The following is a 19,810-nucleotide window of genomic DNA, read 5'->3' on the forward strand; positions in this document are numbered from 1 at the left end:
TCCATTTCCACAATTAATTCACTGTTTATGCCTGCCATGCTTTGCTCCTTGAGTTCCCTTCCTTCCAGCTCTTTCCCAGTCTCAATGTTAGCCTTTCTTTCCATCCCAGTTCAAACCTCACATCTTCCCAGCCACCCTTTCTAGCTAAACCTGCCAACAGTAATCTCCCAGTCCTTAGAACTCTGAGGATACAGCCTAGGGTTTTTCTATCTACTGTCTTCTGACCAATATTTCAATGCTGCAAATAATATAGAAAGAACCTCAGGGACAGAGATCATTGTTGTCTAGGACATTCATTTCTTCAACATTTATTGAGTATCCATTTAGTGCCAAACCCTGTGGTATACAGAGGTGAAGAAGTCCCTGGATTCACAAGGCTCATGACTCAGAAGAAAGTTGCATTAGGTTGGACCATATGAAACTAATGTGTTTGTAGGTTAAAAAGGGTCGATAATTGGCAATATAACATGGCTCATTCTGAATTTAATTATCAAATAATGTAGTAAGATGAGGGATGGAGATACAACCAGAGCATTTAGGGGGTACAGATGAGGGTCACATGCTTATATTGTCAGGAGAGAGCCTGAGACTTTTGGAATGTGGTGATACCTGTGTTGAATCATGATGATTTGGGGTCATGCAATAAGGGGAGGACATTCTAATAGAGACCACATGAAAACAAGGCAAGGAGGTTAAGAAAGAACAGGCAGACAGTAGATGTTATGGGCTGCATTACATTTCTCCAAAATTTTTATGTTGAAGCCCTAACCCGCCCTACTTCAGAATGCAACTAGATTTAGACACAGGGCCTTTAAAGGGCTAGTTAAGTTAAAATGAGGCATTTGGTTGGTACCCTTTACAAGGAGAGGAGATTAGGACACACAGAGAGACACCAGGAATGCAGGCACACAAAGGAAAGACCATGTGTGGGCTCAGAGAGGAGAGGTTGCAGAAGAAGCCACACCTGCTAACACTTTGATCTTGGACTTCTAGCCTCCAGAAGCATAAGAAATAAATTTCCACATACCAGTCTGTGATATTTTGTTATGGCAGCTCTGGCAAACTAATACTGTAGGGTTCTATATGACCTCAGTGAGGGGGCTGGGGTGAAGCAAAAAATGGCAAGAGAAGGGACTGTAAAAAACAGGTAGGAGTGGTGGCGTGCAGGGCTGTGCCTGCTGTATTAAGGAACTTGGAAGTTTTTCCAGGAGGTGAAGGGAAGCTTTTGGAGAGTTTTAAGTAAGGAGGTGGCGGAATTAGAAGGTGTTTCAGGGAAAGCTCCACGGTGGCAGTGAGGAAGGTGGACTTGATGACTAGAGACAATTCGGGAGCTGTTGGATTGGTGCCAGTGAGTTAAGTTCTAACCAGGGAGACAGCAGTATTAGGAGTGGAGAAGGGCCCAACTGAGAACACTTGTGAGAGAAGTTCATAGTGATGACTTAAACCCTCCCAGGGCAAGGAGGAGAGAGGAGGGAGAATTGGAAGACCCCCATTTTCAACCTGGGATGAACGTGAGAACCTGAGCCACCACTGATGGGCTCACCACCATAGGAGGTGAGCAGATGGGGCCCATGGGACAGGGTTACCAGTGTGAGACGGCTGTAGGGCCAGCAGGAAAAGAGGATGTCAAGTGGGCAGCTAAGCAGTCACATGTGATCTTTAAGAGAGAATGGGGCTGGCCTGGGGATGTGTGAGCCTCCAGCACAGAGAGGAGGTATAGTCAGCAGTGCCCATGCCCCACTCACATTCTGTGGGGCCTTTTTATTATCTGTGTGCACATTAGCTCTTGTCCTGCTCTCCATGACTCTGTCAGATGTGGCTCTCTGGTTGCCTGAGGTTCTTCTACCTGTAAACACAAGAGACAGAAGTACCTCGGGATGTACAAATGTCCAAGCAATGAGGATAGGCAAAGGGATGTACACACGCTGAGCCACACCCTGGTGGGGACAACTCTGAGACTGACCCGCACTGCCTCCACAGCAATCCTATGTGACTTGACTTGATCCTGGCTTGGCCTCCTTTCCTTCTCCTCACTTCTACTTCCCCTCCTGGGAATACTTCCTAATAAATCTCTTCCCCATGAATCTTGTCTCAGGGTCTGCTTGTGGGGAATCCCACCTAAGGCAGGGGGTGTAGATGAGACTACTCCAGAGGGATGAGACTACTCTAAGAGTGGAGCCTCCGAGGAAACAAGAACTCTGAAGAAGAGCCAGAAGAGGTAAGCCAGGCGACTGAGATCCCCAGAAGGCAAGAGTTATCAATAGTATCAAACAAAGCAGAGGAGTTCCAATAATATAAAGACCGGAATACATTTACAGAATCTGGTGATCTTAAGGGCAAAATGGCCTTAGGAAAAAAGTTTCCCTAGACTCATGACCCCAGCCCATGGCCCAAAGTGATGGCAACTTCATTCTCCCTTCATATATGGATCCCCCCCCACTTCCCTTCTTCCTTATGGGCAGAAGGTTTAAAGCTCACCTAGGTATATGCAAGTTCTAGACTTGCGTCGATGCACATGCATTTCCACTTCTACCTCTGGAACTAGAAATTTGTCTGTAACTGTATTAAGACTGACAGGTTGGGGCGCCTGGGTGGCGCAGTCGGTTAAGCGTCCGACTTCAGCCAGGTCACGATCTCGCGGTCCGTGAGTTCGAGCCCCACGTCGGGCTCTGGGCTGATGACTCAGAGCCTGGAGCCTGTTTCCGATTCTGTGTCTCCCTCTCTCTGCCCCTCCCCCGTTCATGCTCTGTCTCTCTCTGTCCCAAAAATAAATAAACGTTGAAAAAAAAAAAAAAAAGACTGACAGGTTGCCTTCAGGCATCTGAGAGGTCAGGGAGAAATGGATGTTGATGCATTTATAGAATTGAAGGGAGAACATGGCTGATGGCTTCAGTTTTCCCTGGGGAACAGGAGGCAAGAGAAGAGAGAGCAGGAAAGGTCTGGAATAAACACTGAAGACCATGGGGAAGGGAGCTGCCCAGGAAAGAGTGAACAGATTTGTTCCCAGGCTGTGGGGCTGGTGGAGACTGAGGTGGGCACGCTGGGAGTCTTGGCCCCAGGATGGAGGAGCGGCGGAGGCTGAGCCTCTGGGCTGGAGGTGGGTGCGTGACGGCAACAAGGGACTCTGGAAGGACGGGAGCTTTCCCATGAGGCAGCTTTGTGTGGCTACGAGTGGCTGAGTTCCCACATGTGGGTGGGAAAAGACTGCTGTGTTCTTCAAGGATCAGAAATAAAAATTTTGATAAAAACTTTAAAGGCAAAAGCTTCATGCATACCAGAGGTGTACACATAGACTGATTTCAAAAGTCTTACTGTTCTATTATTTTTTTTAACGTTTACTTATTTTTGAGTGAGAGAGAGAGAGAGAGAGAGAGAAGACAGAGAGCAAGCAGGGAGGAGCAGAGAGAGAGGGAGACAGAATCTGAAGCAGGCTCCAGGCTCTGACCTGTCAGCACAGAGCCCGATGGCAGGGGTCGAACTCACTGTGAGAGCCGCGAGAACCATTTGATCATGACCTGAGCCAAAGTTGGACGCTTAACCCACTGAGCCACCCAGGTGCCCCCAAAGTCTTACTGTTTTAAATGGAACATCCAGTGTTCAGGTGTCACGCAAACCCACAGAACCAACGGCACGGCACGCACACTTTGTCTTGGCTGTGGAGCTGCATACGTGGGGTTCCCCCCATTATTATGGGATGTCTTTTCGACCAGGGAATGAGACATTTATGAGGAAAGTAGGAAAAGATATTGGTGTTTCTCTAGAATTATATCGTCTGTGGAGGCAGCAGCTAAGAGAAAGAGCCACATCAGACTCTGGGCCTGTCAGCGCCTTCTCAACATGATATATTTTCACGTTTTTCTCAGCATGAGCTTGACTTTAACAATGAATCCAGAAAAGAGGGGAAGTGATAATAAATCACAAACAATAAAAACCAACAGAGATTTCTCCTGACCCTGCCACTGTAGCTCTTCCGTCCCGCAGACCTGTCAGAGTGTACTAACACTCACAGGGTAAAGCTCTTTAGAGAGAGAATGCCAGAATCCAGCAGCGCCCCAGGGACCAAAGGCATGGGAGTCTTACAGAAGGCCCTCTGCATCTTCCCTGGCAAGAGTCACGACTGCTGCACAGTCAAGGGTGGGGCGGGGGTGGAAACAACAGGAGAGCAGAGTGGTGGCGGCCAGGCAGAGTAGGACAGCAGTAAGATCAGCTTTGCCTCGTACAGTTCTGTCCAGGGTCAGTGGACAGGTGAGGCGGGGGGGGGGGGGGCGGGGGGGGGGGAGTCTGGGGAGAGTCGCCGGGCTCTCATCTATGGGAAAAGCATCTTTAATAATTAACAAATGAGAAAAGACATGGAGTGAGTAATGTGACCCCTAGCATTTTGAAACTATGAGCAAATCGTCATGCCGCAAGAGCCTGCCGCCACATTACAGGCTCCCCAGCCAAGGAACGCTGAGAAGGAAAACACAGGAACTGTTGTAACCAAATGAAATCTTACAACCAAGTCAATCCAGGACATATCCGATGAGAGCCATGTTCAACACCGGGTGTATGGAAGACACAATTGGGAAACAGTTATAACATTAGCACGTCAGAGCCAAATACAATTTTAGTTTTTCTCTTCTCACTTTGTTAATACTCCAATATCTATAATCAACACAATGTTGAGGGTTTTTTTTTTCTTATAGCTACTGAAATAATCAGACACATGCACTCATGTGTAAAAGACAAAGATGCTTGGCCCAAGGATACTTTTTTCTTTTAAGTTTTTTTAATTTATTTTGAAAAAGAGAGAGAGAACGCAGGGGAAGGGCAGAGAGAGAGGGAGGGAGGGAGAGAATCGCAAGCAGGCTCCACGCTGTCAGTGCAGAGTCCAACACGGGGCTCAAACTCACCAACAGTGAGATCATGACCTGAGCCGAAATCAACAGTCAGATGCTTAACCAATTCAGCCACCTAGGCGCCCCTAATGATAATTTTTTTAACCCTAACCTTCGTATCCTTCCATGGTTCAAGATACCTTCAGGGTTTGTTTTTTGTTTTTTGTCTTTTTTTTTAAATGCAACTAAATGCTATACCGAGTTCCTTGAAAGCAGAGAGAGACTAGGGAAAAGAGGGTCGTTTCCATCCCTAGGTTTCAATCTCTGCTCTGCTCTTTATCAGCAGTATGATGTTGGACACCTTAATCTCTCTTTCTGAGCTATGAGTCATCTAAGTGAAGATGTTGAATAGCCAGCAGGAGGGGTGGGGAAGGGCTGGCATCGGAGTAGAAGGAAATCAGGGAGAGTGTGACACACAGAAGCCAAGTGCAGAAAGTGGTTTTAGAAGGAGGGAGTGGTCAACCATGTTGAAAGCTACTGCAAAGATGAGTAAGAAAAGTTTCCATTTTGTCTGTCAACACCGAGGAATGAGGAACATAGCAAGACACAAACCAAACTTCTAAATTGTTGTTGGTCCATCATTTCAAGACCATGGGGTATCTTGAAAGAGAGGGAGGAGAAAGATAGCGTCTTTGATTATGGTCTTGTCTTAAGCGATTTCTTTGCATATTAAACCAAAATAAAACCTGAGAACAAATTCTCATAACTCTGATTCTTTTTTTCTTTTTCACTTTCGGTTATTTCTAGGCTCTCCATTCCCATTTAAGGGAGAATTCCACAGGATGGGAGTAAACTAAACCTAGACTATGTAACTTGGGGCAGGTTCAGAAACATCTCATCTCCACCGTAAGCGCATCTGATAGCCCTGGTTTCTATACTGATGTGCAACAAATCTTTCAAATGCAGCCATTTCATGGTTTGCCTAAATTTAGGCAAACACGATTTCTGAATACTAAGACAAAAACAAATGCCATAATAAGCTTTCCAGCACAAGGGTCTAAATATAGTGTATTTCTTCTCCTGGCTCTATACACACAGGAAAAGCTCTTGGCCCTCAGAGGCTGGGTTGATCACAGCCCCATGGAGTGCAGAGATAAGGCTCTCCTCATGTGTGTGATGACTTCTCTGTGTGCGGTTGGCCTGTGTATAAATTGGGAGCACATTTCATCAACTCACGTTCATTACGATGCCCCACCCCCCTTCCACACTGATTTCCAGAGTTCCTCTGCTGGCTCCCCACCTTCCTCCAACCTCTTCCCTTGCCGTCCTCTCTCCCTGGTGATTTCAATGTGCTCAGTTTTAAGTATTTATAGTCTGAATGTTCCAATCTCTCCAGTGAGCTGCTGACTTGTAGACCCCACTGAGTTATCAATATTGAGTATCTATTTGGCATCCCAAACTTAACACCTACAAAACTGGGATTTTTATTTTTCCTTCCGGTATCTCGGCTCTCTCACCAAATGGCCTCACCGTCTACCCAGCTGCTCAAGTCAAAAGCCTGGAATCATTCTGGACACTCCCATCTCCCTCTTCTCCACATTCAATGACCAAAGATCTGGCAGCTCCACCACCCAAACCTGTCTCAAATGGGTCTATTCCTTGCATCTGCCCCCCACCCCCAGGATCTCCTGCATGGATAACTTCGGGTTCTAACCCTTCTCCTTGCCATCCCTCTGCTCCCTGTACCCCCCCCCCCCCCCCAACTGCCAGAGCAGCACTGAAAACACAAGACAGATCATGACCCTTCCCTGCTGCAGGCACTTGGAGTAAGGCTTGCTGACCTGACTCCTGCCTGCCTCTCTCTGCCCATCTGGCCCCACCATCCCTCCGGCACTAGCATGTCAGGCCCTTTCCTACTTCAAGCCTTCGTGGTCCTCAGAGACACCTTCCCTTCGTGCCACTTCTCAGCATAACTAGCTGTGAATATGACAGAGTCCCGCTAAGTCGAAGCTCCATGAGATCAGGGACGCTGTCCATATCAGTCCCACGGGAGGTATAGCCGTCCCACTGGCTGAGTGCAGAGGTGTACAAACAGTGGTGTTGGGTAGGGGACACGGGGCTCCTGGCTCTGGCTTTGGCTCTGGCTCTGGCTCTCCTAAACAATGGATGAGTCAGCGGACCGCAGAGGTTTGCGTGCGAGCTGGGGGGACTTGTCTGTGGGAAGAGTGGCCACGCCCAGGCTGCAGTGCTGCTCAAAAGCACCAGCCAGCCTCCCTGGGGTCGGGCTGGGCCCCATGCATTTCCCTCAGACTTAGCCTCAGTGGACACTCACTGTGGAGTGGGGGTGTTCATTTAAAAACAACAACAACTGAACCATTTCAGGCCGGCCCTGCTGGGGAGGCGGACTGGCCTTCAGGGTCGTCATCAAAAATGAGGGGCTATTGCTGGATGGCTGCCTTCCCACCTGTCAGACTGAGGATTCCACATGCTTGGCTCTAGCAGGATGAAAGCTTCTGTTGTCATAGCAATCGTGGCGTTCCTAGGGCCTAGTCTTCGGGTTTCAGAATAACAACTATTTAGAGAAGTGAAGGAAATGAGCAAAGCAGAGAGGGGCAAAAACGGAAAAAGCGCAAGAAGTAATCCTACAAGTAAGTGCTACAAGTCACACTCTGAAAACAAAACTCAGGAGCTAGGAGTAGAATCTTCCCCAGGCACCGGAGCGGCCTCCTGCTGGGAAGACGGGAAACAAAAGGCCCCATTGACACAAACATCTGTTATTACTAAACACTTAGGAATCAAGTTTTTCCTAAAGGTTTTTTTTTTTTTGGCTTTTATTATTTATTTATTTATTTATTTACTTATTATTTTGTCAGGTCATCAGACCCCAACCTTGTCTGAGTCCTCAGCCACCACATAAAGTGACTCTTAGAACGTCAAATGAAGAATTTGGTCCTGGAAACGGCCTTGTGTTAGTTTTTTCCTGGCCAGAGACACCAGGAAAATGTCAGAAGGCAAAGCCCTGAAAGACGCAAAACACAACAATCACATCCCTGGGATGGGGAGGGTGGTGGTGACCTAACCCAATTTGATTTAAAAAGGAAACGCAGCAGATTTCACAGATGGCCAGGAGGTGGCTGGAAGGAGAGAAGGAAGGCGGTGGCAGGCAGAGGATGAGAAGGTAAAGAGATCACCTGGCGCTTTACCTCAACACCTGCATCTCCTCCGGGGAGTTCCGCACCTCATCCTGGAGACGACACCAGCGTAGACAAGCCTTCAGCTCCTGCTGCTCCTGGGCCTCGTGGGGGTCCAGCTGCTTGGGCCACAGACACACAAACACATGTGCACAAAACACGGTCATTGTTGTCCTTGTGTGGGTCACAGCCGCCCAAAGCAGCAGCTTGCTCAGTTTCAGGGTGATGGTCTCTCCACTGGGCCTTGTGCCCCACCAGAAAAGTCAGAGGGCAGAGGGGGTCTGACAGGTCCTCAAAGAGCCAGCTGCTCACTCTTCTGCTGGTGACAGAGCTGGGCCTGGCTGTTTGAAAGGCGCCCCCTGGTCCTAGACCCACCCTTCACACAACCCTGGCCCCAAGAGAGCAGGCTTCCCTAGGGGGCCATTTCCACTCTGATTCCATCCAGACCTTTCCTGCTTTGTCTTTCTGCACAGGGTGGGGCAGGTCCCCTCCATTTACCTCCTACTTCTCCCAGCCCTCAGTTTTGTTAAGGGCTGTTTACAGTGGAGCCTGCTAATGCAGCCCAGATGATTCTGTCTGCATATAACCAGAAAGAGTGTACTGCCTGGACTGAGTCTGGGGGAGGGGAGCACCATCACTCCCTGCCCTGCTAGTGAGAATCGGGCGGCTGTCACTGGGCTCATGAGGCCCTGCGGCTAAAGTCTCTGTAAGGGAGGGCAGCAGAACATCCACCAGGGAGGGAAATGTCAGTATCAACAGGCATTTCTGGAAACTAAAGAGCCTTAATGGTTCATTCAACAGATATTTACTGAGTCTCTGCCAGGCCCTGGGTACATTACGGACACAGCCTGTACTCCAGGAAGACTGATAAGAACACCAGCCATTAGAGTGCAGTCATGGTAGAGGTTAAGGAAGAATCTAGATGCCCTCTGGCCAGCCAGGTGAGTCAGAAGGCTTTCCTGAGGAGGTGCTGGGGCCTGTGCTGATCCCCAGGGACAGGAGGAGTCAGCCAGGGGAGGAGGAATTTCAGGCAGAGGGAAAGCATGTGCAAGGTTCATGGGGCCTAGAAAGAGTGTGATGTGTTTACAGAATGGTGAAGGATATGGTCAGGCTGGGAGCACGCTATTATTGGGGAGGGACAGAGGTGCCAAGTAGCCAGCAGAGGCCAGATGATCAATAGGTTCTGTGTGCTCTGTTGCTATGGAAAATTCGTATGTTGAAGCCCTAACCCCCAATGTGACTCGGTTTGGAGATGGGACCTTTAAGTAGGTAATTAAGGTTAATGAGGTTATTAGGATGGGCCCTGGTCCAACAGGAATGGGGTCCTTACAAGTAGAGGAAGACATGCCAGAGCTCTCTCTCCATATGTGCAGAGGAGAGGCCATGGAAGGACATAGTGAGAGGTGACCATCACCAAGCTAGGAGAGAAAGGTCTCCCCAAAACTCAAGCCTATCAGCACATTGACCTTGGATTTTTAGCCTCCAGAACTATGAGAAAACAAGTGTTGTTTAAGCCTCCCAGTCTGTGGCATTGTGTTATGGCAGCCTGAGCTAAGACACCTGTGAAGGAGTTTAGATTTTTATCAGGGTTGATGACAAGTTATATGATACAATCTTGCAGCTAACTCAATTCACTTCTCCCTATGGAATGCCACTTTCTATCTCCTCATTCAGTGACTTCCCCCTCCCCACTTTGCCCTGCTTGCTAATGTTCAGTGCTGCACAGCACAGTCATCTGGGCAGCCAAGTGGCCAGTGTGCCTCATGACCTCTTCCCTGGTGACATCCACTGCTGGCCAGGAGAGTCCTGTGAGCCGATGCACCCTTCCCTGCCCCAAAGAGCCCTCCTCTCATGCTTGGGAGGTCTGCTGCACACACTCAGACCTCCCTTCAAGGAAGGAGCTACAGTGATCCACGTGCTCTGGAAATGTTTCCAAACTTTGTGCTAAAATCCGGAATGGCCACTTTATTTCAGACCAAAGTGTTTTCACATATAGAAGAGTTATTGCCCAGAGAGTAAAGGATGATGAGGTGGGTTGTCTCCTGTGCCAGGTTAAGGGGAAAGGAGGGATAAAGAAACCTCAACTCCAGCTTTCCCTTTGAGGCCCATGTCAGAAGTCACCTCCTCCAAGAAGACTTTCTGGATCAGCTCAGACCTGACCTCTCCCACCTTTGAAGCCATACAATATTCGGTGTTTACCTCTCTCTTCTAACTTATTGTCTACTGTGTGCTTTTCTTATCTTCACAGTTCAACTATGACCTCTTTCAGAGCAGGGTTGTGTCATACCCATCTTATTATCTCTACAGGTCTAACACAGATGGACACACAGAAGGTATGCAGCTGTGAGATGAGGCCAGACTGGCTTCATGTCTCTGCTAGTGGAGATGGACATATTCAGGGCCGTAAGAGGCAGGACCTATGCAATGAGACTCAGGCGTGATCCCCTGGAACTATGGGCAGGGGCAAAGCCAAAGGAGGAGTGCTTCGTGGGGATGGAGATGATGAACAGAGAGATCATCATTACATGCCTGAAATAAATTTCACACTTATCACGAATAGCACAAATCTGATTGTCTCAGGACAGAAGCACCTGAGAAAAGGGATGTTGATAGAGGCTCATTGATATTAGCCTATTTAACCCTTGCTAAATGTCTACTGTGCGTCAGATGGTGGAAAATACAAAGAGAAAGAGAGCAGAAAAGGAGAACTGGTATTTCTTGCACAAGCTCCATGTGTCATTCATAATTTTCCCATTCACAGTGCAAATGTTTATTCTTATACCCATTTTCCAAATGAGGAAACTGAGGCTCAGGGAGGCTACATAAATTACGCACACTTACAGAGCTGGTGAACAGCAGAGGTGGGATTCCACACCTGGTCTGACTCCAAACCCAGCCACCTTTCCCAAACCTGCCACGTGGCTGCTCTTCACTGTGTGGCAGGGGACACAGGGTGCATGCTGCAGGCCAAGGGGCAGAGAGGGTGGGAGGGCGAGTAAGATGTAGCTCCATTCGGGAAGAGGTCACAGTCTAGTTGTGAGGTTTGAGGGAAAAAGAAAAAAGTGAGGGAAAAGAGGCAGGTACCAAATACTGGGGGGAGTTCAAAGCTTCTAGAAGAGTAAGTATTGAATTGGGAGTGGACTGATCAGTCTGGGCTATTCAGAGTAGGTGATCTTGAGCTGGTTAGTGAAAAATAAACAGGATTTCAACAGGCAGAAGGAACTCGAACAAAACCACACAGGTATGCACAAACTTGAAGATTTCAGAAAATGTTAACTAGTCCAGTAAGCGTGTAAGGGGTGGGGATGGCAGGGAAGAGAAGTGATCAAATATTCGGAGCTAAAACATAAGCAGGAACCAGTTTAGCTGCCATATCCTCATTAGCACTGGCATCCAATTATTTAAAGCAGAGGTTGTAAACTGGGAAAGTGTTGCCCATACCTCTGGGTATGTTTGCTTGGCATAGTATTCTTTAAATTACTAAATTTCACATAAAAATCCAGATTGAGAACTTCCTTTAAACAACTACGAGGGGCGCCTGGGTGGCGCAGTCGGTTAAGCGTCTGACTTCAACCAGGTCACGATCTCACGGTCCGTGAGTTGGAGCCCCGCGTCGGGCTCTGGGCTGATGGCTCAGAGCCTGGAGCCTGTTTCCGATTCTGTGTCTCCCTCTCTCTCTGCCCCTCACCAGTTCATGCTCTGTCTCTCTCTGTCCCAAAAATAAATAAACGTTGAAAAAAAAAATTAAAAAAAAAAATAAATAAACAACTACGAGTCCAGGCTCCCCCGAGCCCTCCCGTCCACACGATGACAATTGGCCCTCACTGATGCGCAGCTCCCAGTTGGCCTGAGTCCTCACCCCTCCCTAACCTATTACACCAGCCGCGTTTCAGTCTTCATTAGTTGCCAGCAGACATCTGAGATGACAACTCCCGATTTAAATTTTTATCTTATTAGTAAAGAACCAAAACCATACACAGTCAACATCACCACAACCATAACCACAAGGGAGTGCCTGGGTATGCCACAGCCTGACCTGAGCTCCTAGTCTTTGCTCAAATGTCCACTATCAGAGAGCCCTCTAGTGCCTTCTAAAACTCAGCTTCCCACCACGCTCTCCGGCTTCATCTGCCTTCCAGTCCTCACCACCTGACGTGTTACAGATGTGCTTGTCTGTTTCCCCATTCTCTCTCCTATCCCTGCATTGAGAACCCCCAGGGCTCAGGGACTTTTCTCTGTTTACACAGCTCTCTCCCCAGCAAGCAGCGCAGTCCTGGTGCACAATAAGCCCTCTACATATCTGTTGAATGAACAGATGCCTGTGAAGAGAATCTGACTCTGGGTGGGGAAATGCTTAGGGTCACTGTAAACCTACCTGCTGTGCTTTGGCCCAGAACACATCTTCCAAGTGAGTGGCGAACCCTTCGCTCAGCCACTCCTCCGTCCAGTCCCGGGCCCCGATGGCTAGCCCAAACCAGGCGTGAGCGATTTCATGGCAGAGACGGGTCCCACAGAGATGGCTGTTTCCCGTCAAGACGCTCTGAGAGAGGAAGATGATGTGTGGGCTGTGGATAATGGGGGAGAAAACACACGGAGTCTTGTTAGAGCCTGCCTTCGTGGTTGCCCCATGGGGCGGCTTTCTCAGCCTGGCGAGCCTGTTATTATCATGTGCATGCCAGATCATGACGGATAGGCTTGCAGCTTAGATGCTTTCAGAAACAAATAAAGTGGCAGTTTACGTTTCTGGCAGCGGTTCAGGTGGCCGTTTGTGCCAAGCAGTCGTCTCCGTCACCCAACGGCTATTACCTGTAATGAGTAACCTGCACCAAAGTTTTATGCCGAAGAAATTACAAGGCAATGGAAGCATTTACTCTGAAATCTGGACTGTAAAAGAAGAGCAGGTGTGAGACTGTGAAGCCCATGCTGTCAAGAGAGTGATCAAAGAAGCCCCTTCAGCCAAAAATCCGAGCAGCTTACACGCAAATTGAGAAGTCATGCAGAAGGACAGGAAAGGCCGAGAAGAATGGAACCAAAAATTTTCCATTTCGGACTGGGGCTGGTTATGGAGTTAACACACTAACAGGTGCCGTGGATGGGTGAGGTTTCTGAGAGACTCAGATGAAGGCCCAGTCTCTGTAAGGCAAAGATTTTCAAAGGTATCATCTCCTATCTATAGCTGCTTATACATTCACATGACATAACAAAATTAGGCAGAGGGTGGGGGGAGCCAACACACCCAGGTGTGCAAATGGCCCCAGGGCTGGCCCCAGCTGGGGAGATTTATCTAATCTCATTTTCCATACCTTGTTTTAAAACCCCAAATACCATGATTAGATTGCATAGACAAATGGGAGGAAGGGAGGCTGAAAAAAAGAAGAGGCAGATAGAAAACCTCCTCTGCTTCCACCGTCCACATTTTTCATTTATCCAGGAGTTGTTTACACTTTTATTAATGAAGAATTTGCCTTAAAAAAAAAAAATCCCTCCTCCTTCATTTGAACAAGAACAGTTGGGAAACCTCCCAAATTAAGAAACTGTACACACGGGTTCCCTCCTTCAAAAGCCATTTGTTTGCTACCACGCCGGCTCTGCACAAGCCGGGACTGCTCGCAGATTTGTCCTCCGCCCCCACGGCCACCAGTAGAGAAAACCCCACCTGTATTTCCCTTGCACAACATCGCCCATTCAGCTCGGAGAGCTCCACTGAAATCGTAGGAGCCACGTGTGCCAAAATAGACAGCTTTCATGTGAAATAATAACAGGGCAAGCACACAAATGAAGTGTCTGCCAGGCCCTCAGCAGAGTCCACCAGAAACCCCAGGAATTAAAACGTGTGGTCGGGGCATTTAGGATGCGGCGGGTGGGGGAGGGGGGCAATGCAGCAGCCACCAGCAGTAGTTCAGAGGGCAAAGTCAGAAAACAAAAAAGGAAGGCAGGGAAGAAGGGAGGACAGGAGGGCCGATGGAAGCAAGGGAGGAAGGAACTGACAGGCACAGGAGCTAACCTTCTTACTGAGAAAGTCACCCCATAGAGAAGACAAACTGTGAAACCTGGCATTTTCGAGTAAATGACCGCTCGCTCTGGCATGCGCAGCGCTACAAAGGAAAGCCACAGAAATGTACCAAGTAAATAACATTCCAGACATACTGCTGGCAGCGCTTGGCCCTTTTGGCTAAAACAAAACAGAAGTAACTGCAGGCCTTGTAAACAGGCTCAAAGAGGAGTCTGCATCGGAAGGCTCTGCTGGCCAGAGACACAGACGGTGCGCACGTAGTTACAGAGACTGGACGACTGACCCGTCCACTCAGCCCACGAAGGTTACACAAGCTGATGACTGTGAAGTCACGGCCAGACTGTCCACAAAGAAAACGCCTGCCCCGTCCTCGGTGATGGCTCGCTGTTCTGTCCCAACGTGGAAGTCCAGCCAAGGCCCATTTATGCAAATATCAAAGTCTAGAGAGCCTGAAGGAATGCACAAAAGCAGCTGCGTGGGGGGTGAGGGGTGGCTGTGCGCTTTCCTGCCCTTTAATCTTTTCCCTCCAACGGCCTTTGTTGTCTCCGCCAGACCTCCCTCCCCACCTGCCAGTGCTCTGGAGACTCCACCCGGCCTGGCCTCCGTGCGTCTTGGCCGGGCTCAGGACGGGACCGGCGTGGCTGGAATCCTACGTTCCCACTTCCCATCCCCAGGCCCTTCTTCCTAGCCAGGAATATATGGATTTCCTACTGTCTTCGGAGAAAGATCAAAGCTTAAACATCCTCCTGGGTCGGAAGGAAGGGTGTTTCATTTGATATCAGTGACCCTATTATCAGTGGAAAACATGACCTTCTCCCTGAAAAGCAATTTTCCAGTTGAGAACCAGACCCCAAATCCTCCTGCAGTGGAGTCTGCACTCTGGAGCTTGGCTTTTTACCTGTGGGCGACTCTGGGGTGGTATTTCCCTATGAAGAAAATGGCTTCTTTCTTAAAACTAAATTAAAAACATGGATTAAAAATGGAGTAAGGTTTTGATAATCTTTCTCAAGGGTTATTAACAAAATTCTGACACAAAAGGACCAATAGAATTTACTTTTAAGGAGAATTTCCTCCTCTCGACCCTAAATGTCAGAATTGCTCATGTTACGTACGATTTTTACCCTGTTGTTTTTTTTTCAACAGTGAGTGAGGAAAAGTATAATGCTCTTAAACTCACTTTAAGGAGTAATATTAAATACTCCTTTACCGGCAGATAATCTACTTCCTGCCCACCTTCAAAACAGGATGGATGTTTAGAATTTTCTACTTCTACCTTAACCTTGATTTATAAGTTTCACCCCTGGGCTCCTCACACATTCCCGCATTCTCAGAACCTTATTCATGGTCCTAATCAGCCAGTGGGTCATCCGTCTTCTCTCTGACAAGGCCCATTTGAAAACAGGTTGTCTTGTTTCCCCCTAAAAGGGCCTGTGTCAGCTGCCTCTACAATATGCCAAATTGTCGATTCATCACTGCAAAGGATGAAGATAATCACTTCAATGATATCTTCATCCTAAAAACTGTTTTCTTTTTAAATTCACAGAGTTTATCACTTTTCCCAAATAAGAGATGGGCAGAAAAGTAATACTTCCAACTCTCAAAAAGCAGAAGCCTCCTGGGTTGTATCATAAATTCTTCCTTGCTACAAGTGGTCGGAGGAGGACAGGGGGCAGAGGAGGGGGGAGGCACAGAGCGACAGCAGAACACGTGTTCCCATTCTTTCCCAGGAGACCACCAGCGGGGCTGCTCCCCACAGAGGCCACGTGGTGGTGGATGTCTGCTGCCTTGCCCCTCGAGATTAAAAATATCATTTCTGGCCTGAAAACAGCTTCCCAGGACTGTTCCTAAAAGCTACCTCTCCATCCAGATTAGAAGGCTGTGTCTGTTAATGTAAAACATGCTTCTAGCAGAGGAGGAAGGAGTGCCTTCATTACTCTCAAGAGCTGCTCCAATCCTTCGGGAGGAATTCAATTTGGAACGGAAATGGAGAATTTCATCAGATCTTAAGCAGGGGCTGGTGTGTGATTTATTTCAGCTTTGTCCAGGGAGACGTGACCAGCGTGGCCCATCTTGCTGCCCAGGGAGAGGTACAGCACTTAGGGGCTCCAGCTCCCCGTTGCCGCCCAGCGGGTCAGAGCAGGCTGCGGGTGGGACCGGGACAGGAAATGGCTTTTGGTTAAGGCCACCCCTCCCATCATACTGGAGCTGATCCCAATTCCCCCGGGGTTGGGGGGTGGGGGGAGGAGGAGCAGATTCACTTTTTCTACAGATCCTTGGGAGGGGCATCCAGGAAACAGATTTACACTCTTCGAGCTTGAACTTCTTAGCGGTTCAGTTTTTCACAATCTCAACAATACGTGGACTCCAATGTCCCATTATGGGGAGGAAGGAAGAAACCAGGAAAGAGGCTCTTTTCCCTGCAAAGTCAACCTGGATAGTTTTAAGGGTCTCATAATCATGTGAAAGCAGCTTTTGCTTGCATGACTTAATTACTTGCTAATTTAATTTGGACAGCTAAAAGTAAATTCGTAGTAGCCTGGGGCAATCTGCAAGGGAGACCAAATCTTAGTTACCACTCCCTAAGATTCAGAATGTGTTTTCTCTTTCATCCTTAAGGTTAGCATGATACATGTCAAGCACTTCAACCCATGTGTTTACAAACAAAAATGCTCAATCTGGAGCCCCTCTTCTCTGCAATGAAATCCTGTAGTCCCTATCTCTGGCATGCAGTCTGATGTAGGGGAGGCATCTGTGGTCCCAAAGGCAAAGGGGTGGCCCAGGTGACCTGGAGAGCCCCTGCTCCCATCTGGCTCCGAGACTGCTCAGTAGGAACTAGTTATGCTTCATTTGCCCCATCTGGCATCCCACTGTGGTCACACAAGGTAGTCTTTACACTGGAGCTGTAGGAGATGAGGGAATGTTCTTTCAGGGATATGGCACTTTCAGGAGCTTGAGGTAGAAACCAGCTCTAAAACCTTGAAGAAAACCTACTACATCTGATCAACACTGAGATCTAGGTTTGGGAGAAAAGGCTAACATTAGCATAAGTTTTCCTTTAAAAATTCTGAATAGCAAACAGGTGGCAAAACATCTACTCATTTTCCTAAATGAATTCAGGTTTTTAAGGTTTTATTTATTTATTTTGAGAGAGAGAGGGAGAGGGAGAGAGAAAGAATCCTAAGCAGACTCTGCTGTCAGCGCAGAGCCTGATATGGGGCTCGAACTTATGAACTGTGAGATCATGAAATGAGCCAAAACCAAGAGTCAGACGCTCAACCAACTGAGCCACCCAGGCACCCCTACCTAAATGGATTTTGGCTGAAACTACCAACATAACTACAGCAGAGAGTGACTAAGAGAATCCCCAGGCCACATTCCAGAGGCTTCTACCAAAAGCAAATCTTCCTTCTAAAGATTCATATTGCTTGAGTGCTTGCTATGTGCTGGGCACTATATGATATATACATATCATCTCATCTGATCTATCTCATGACCTCAGGAGATAGATTTTATTATTATCCCCATTTTACAGATTCTAAAAGTGAGGTAGAAAAAGGTAAAGTGACTAGCTGAAGGTCACATAGCAAGCAAGTAATGGAATATTTCTATTCATACAGTCTTGACCCTGAAGCCTTACTCTGCCCAACTCTGCCCAGGGTCATTTGGTTTAGATCTGCAACTTCTGGGCTCCCATCCCTCTGTGCTAGCTCAAGCCCAGTGGTGCAATAATGTCCTTGATTGAGCCCCATCTTCAGAGTCCACCCAAGGGAAGCCACCAGCCATGCCCTGGGACCTCTGTTCCCTAAATGTATGTCACAGCCAGAACCGGCCAGGGTTACCAGACTTTTGATCGGTAGACCTTCAGCCTCTTCCTTGTGGGAAAGCAGGTGAGGATGGAAGGGACAGGGGGCAAAGCGAGGAAAACATTACCACTCCACTTCTGATGCCTTCAAAGGGCCTAAATTCCTGAATGTAGCACCTCATTCTTTCTACCCTGTCCTATGCCAGGAGTCCCTCATGGACCACCACAAGGGGATGCTTAGACAAGCAGGTGCAAAGGTGCTCAGGCCCGTCCCTAGGAGGCCAGGAACACGCCAGACTCTCCCTGCCTTCTATCTCCCACCCATTTTTGCTAACTCCTGATGTTCCTTTTCCTAAATAGACTTTATTTTTTAGAGCTGTCTTAGGTTCAAAACTTAGGTTCTGCAAAACAGAGCAGCAGGGAACAGAGAGTTCTATATACCCCTCTGCCCACAAATGTATAACCTCCCCTACTATCAACATCCCCCACCAAAATGGTGCATTTGTTATTGTAATTGATGAATCTACCTTGATGCATCATTTTCACAGTCTACAGTTTACATTAGTTTCACTGTTGGTGTGGGGCATTTTCTATGGGTTTGGACAAATGTATGACATGTGACCACCATTATAGCATCACACAGAGTAGCTTCACTGCCTGAAACAATCCTCTGAAATTTTTTTCAAGAAGAGATGGTTTAAAGCAGGTCGCAAGCTCAAAGGTTTACAGGAGCCAAGAACATAATACAATGAGGGATGCAGAGATGGGGGAAATGGATAAAAAGATAAGGGGAGTAGACAAAAAGATGGGAGGAGCACACAAGGAGACAGAGAAATAGACAAGGAGAGGGGGAAGGAGTCAAGGAGAGGGGGAAACAGATCAAATGAGAAAAGCAGATTACAAAAGGAAGGAGGAAATAGACAACAAGATGGGAAGCAAATAACAAGACGAAGGAAGTAGATTAGAGGGTGATAATAATATAGGGAAACAGGTAACTACAAGATGGAAGTAGAAAACAATAGGGGGAAACAGGCAGCAATTTTTTCAAACCCCAGGTCAAAGCAAATAAACCTATGGACAGGGGCTACAATCTTTCTCCTCTCTGGTTTAAAGCAGTAACCTTAGGTGAAGAAGCTCATGGTTTCATTGCACACTGAGGTGTGCATCCTACCAGGGTTCAGTATGGGGCTCATGGAAGACAGAGAAAGGCTCAATAGCTGAGCACAGATGACAGCTGGGAGGAGAGATGGGGTTCCAAGTGAGGCACAAGGAGGGAAAAAGGGTTGGCGCTGGGGACACCAAAACATTTTTGCCCCCTTCACAACTTTGTTTAGTGCTGGCCTTGGCCTCTTGCTAATGAGAAAAATCATAGCATGGCAGCAACAAAACGCAGAGACCACCTCTCGTTCTAGCAAACACAAAGACCACTTCCGACTTGAGAAAACAGAGATTGTCTTTGGCAGAGTGCTTAGCTGTCAAAAGCAGAGCAATAGACACCGTACTCCTGCACCGCTGGGCAATCAGTCCATTGGGAATGCTGTCTAGACCTCAGCCCTGAACGAAAAGTGGAGACAGTGCTAGCAATGAGCTATCAGGAGTTGGCTACATCTAACTGGGGCTACCCTGCCTGAGGAAGGCGGTGGCGGTTGGTATCTCGTGGTTATGCTGATCTAAAAAGCTAAATAAAGCCACAAGTGAAGCTTAAGAATCATAGGTAGAACTAGTATTTGAATTATCCAACCAGATTTGGACTCCTTTCCTTCTGAATCCTAATGTGCAATGTCTACCTAAGGAGTCTTTGGATTTTCACCGACGAAAACAAAGAAAGAGGTTTTTTGTTTTTTTTTTTTTTAAGTTTATTTATTTATTTTGAGAGAGACAGGGAGAGAGCACATGAGCTTGGGTGGGGCAGAGAGAGAAGGACAGAGAAGATCCCAAGCAGACCCCCTGCTATCAGTGCAGAGCCCCACGTGGGCTCAGACCGTGC

The 19,810-nt window shown here is 47.8% G+C and overlaps 1 protein-coding gene across 6 annotated transcripts in view; it reads right to left on the reverse strand.

The window, feature by feature from the left end:
• Positions 1 to 19,810, reverse strand: part of AOPEP (aminopeptidase O (putative)) — a 245,583-nt gene that overhangs the window by 44,897 nt on the left and 180,876 nt on the right. For 5 of the 6 annotated variants that reach the window (XM_040450243.1, XM_040450241.1, XM_040450246.1 and 2 more), the window contains exons 6-7: positions 12,384 to 12,573; positions 8,021 to 8,127 (exon numbers count right to left, since the gene is read on the reverse strand). In XM_040450243.1, the coding sequence (XP_040306177.1) occupies positions 8,021 to 8,127; positions 12,384 to 12,573 (297 nt within the window). Of the gene's footprint in view, positions 1 to 274; positions 1,847 to 8,020; positions 8,128 to 12,383; positions 12,574 to 19,810 lie in introns of those variants that run through there. The other variant, XM_040450248.1, reaches the window with a different exon arrangement.

The sequence above is a fragment of the Herpailurus yagouaroundi genome, unplaced genomic scaffold (assembly GCF_014898765.1).
Source record: "Herpailurus yagouaroundi ecotype Mexico unplaced genomic scaffold, PumYag 201, whole genome shotgun sequence".
NCBI classification, from domain to species: domain Eukaryota; kingdom Metazoa; phylum Chordata; class Mammalia; order Carnivora; family Felidae; genus Herpailurus; species Herpailurus yagouaroundi.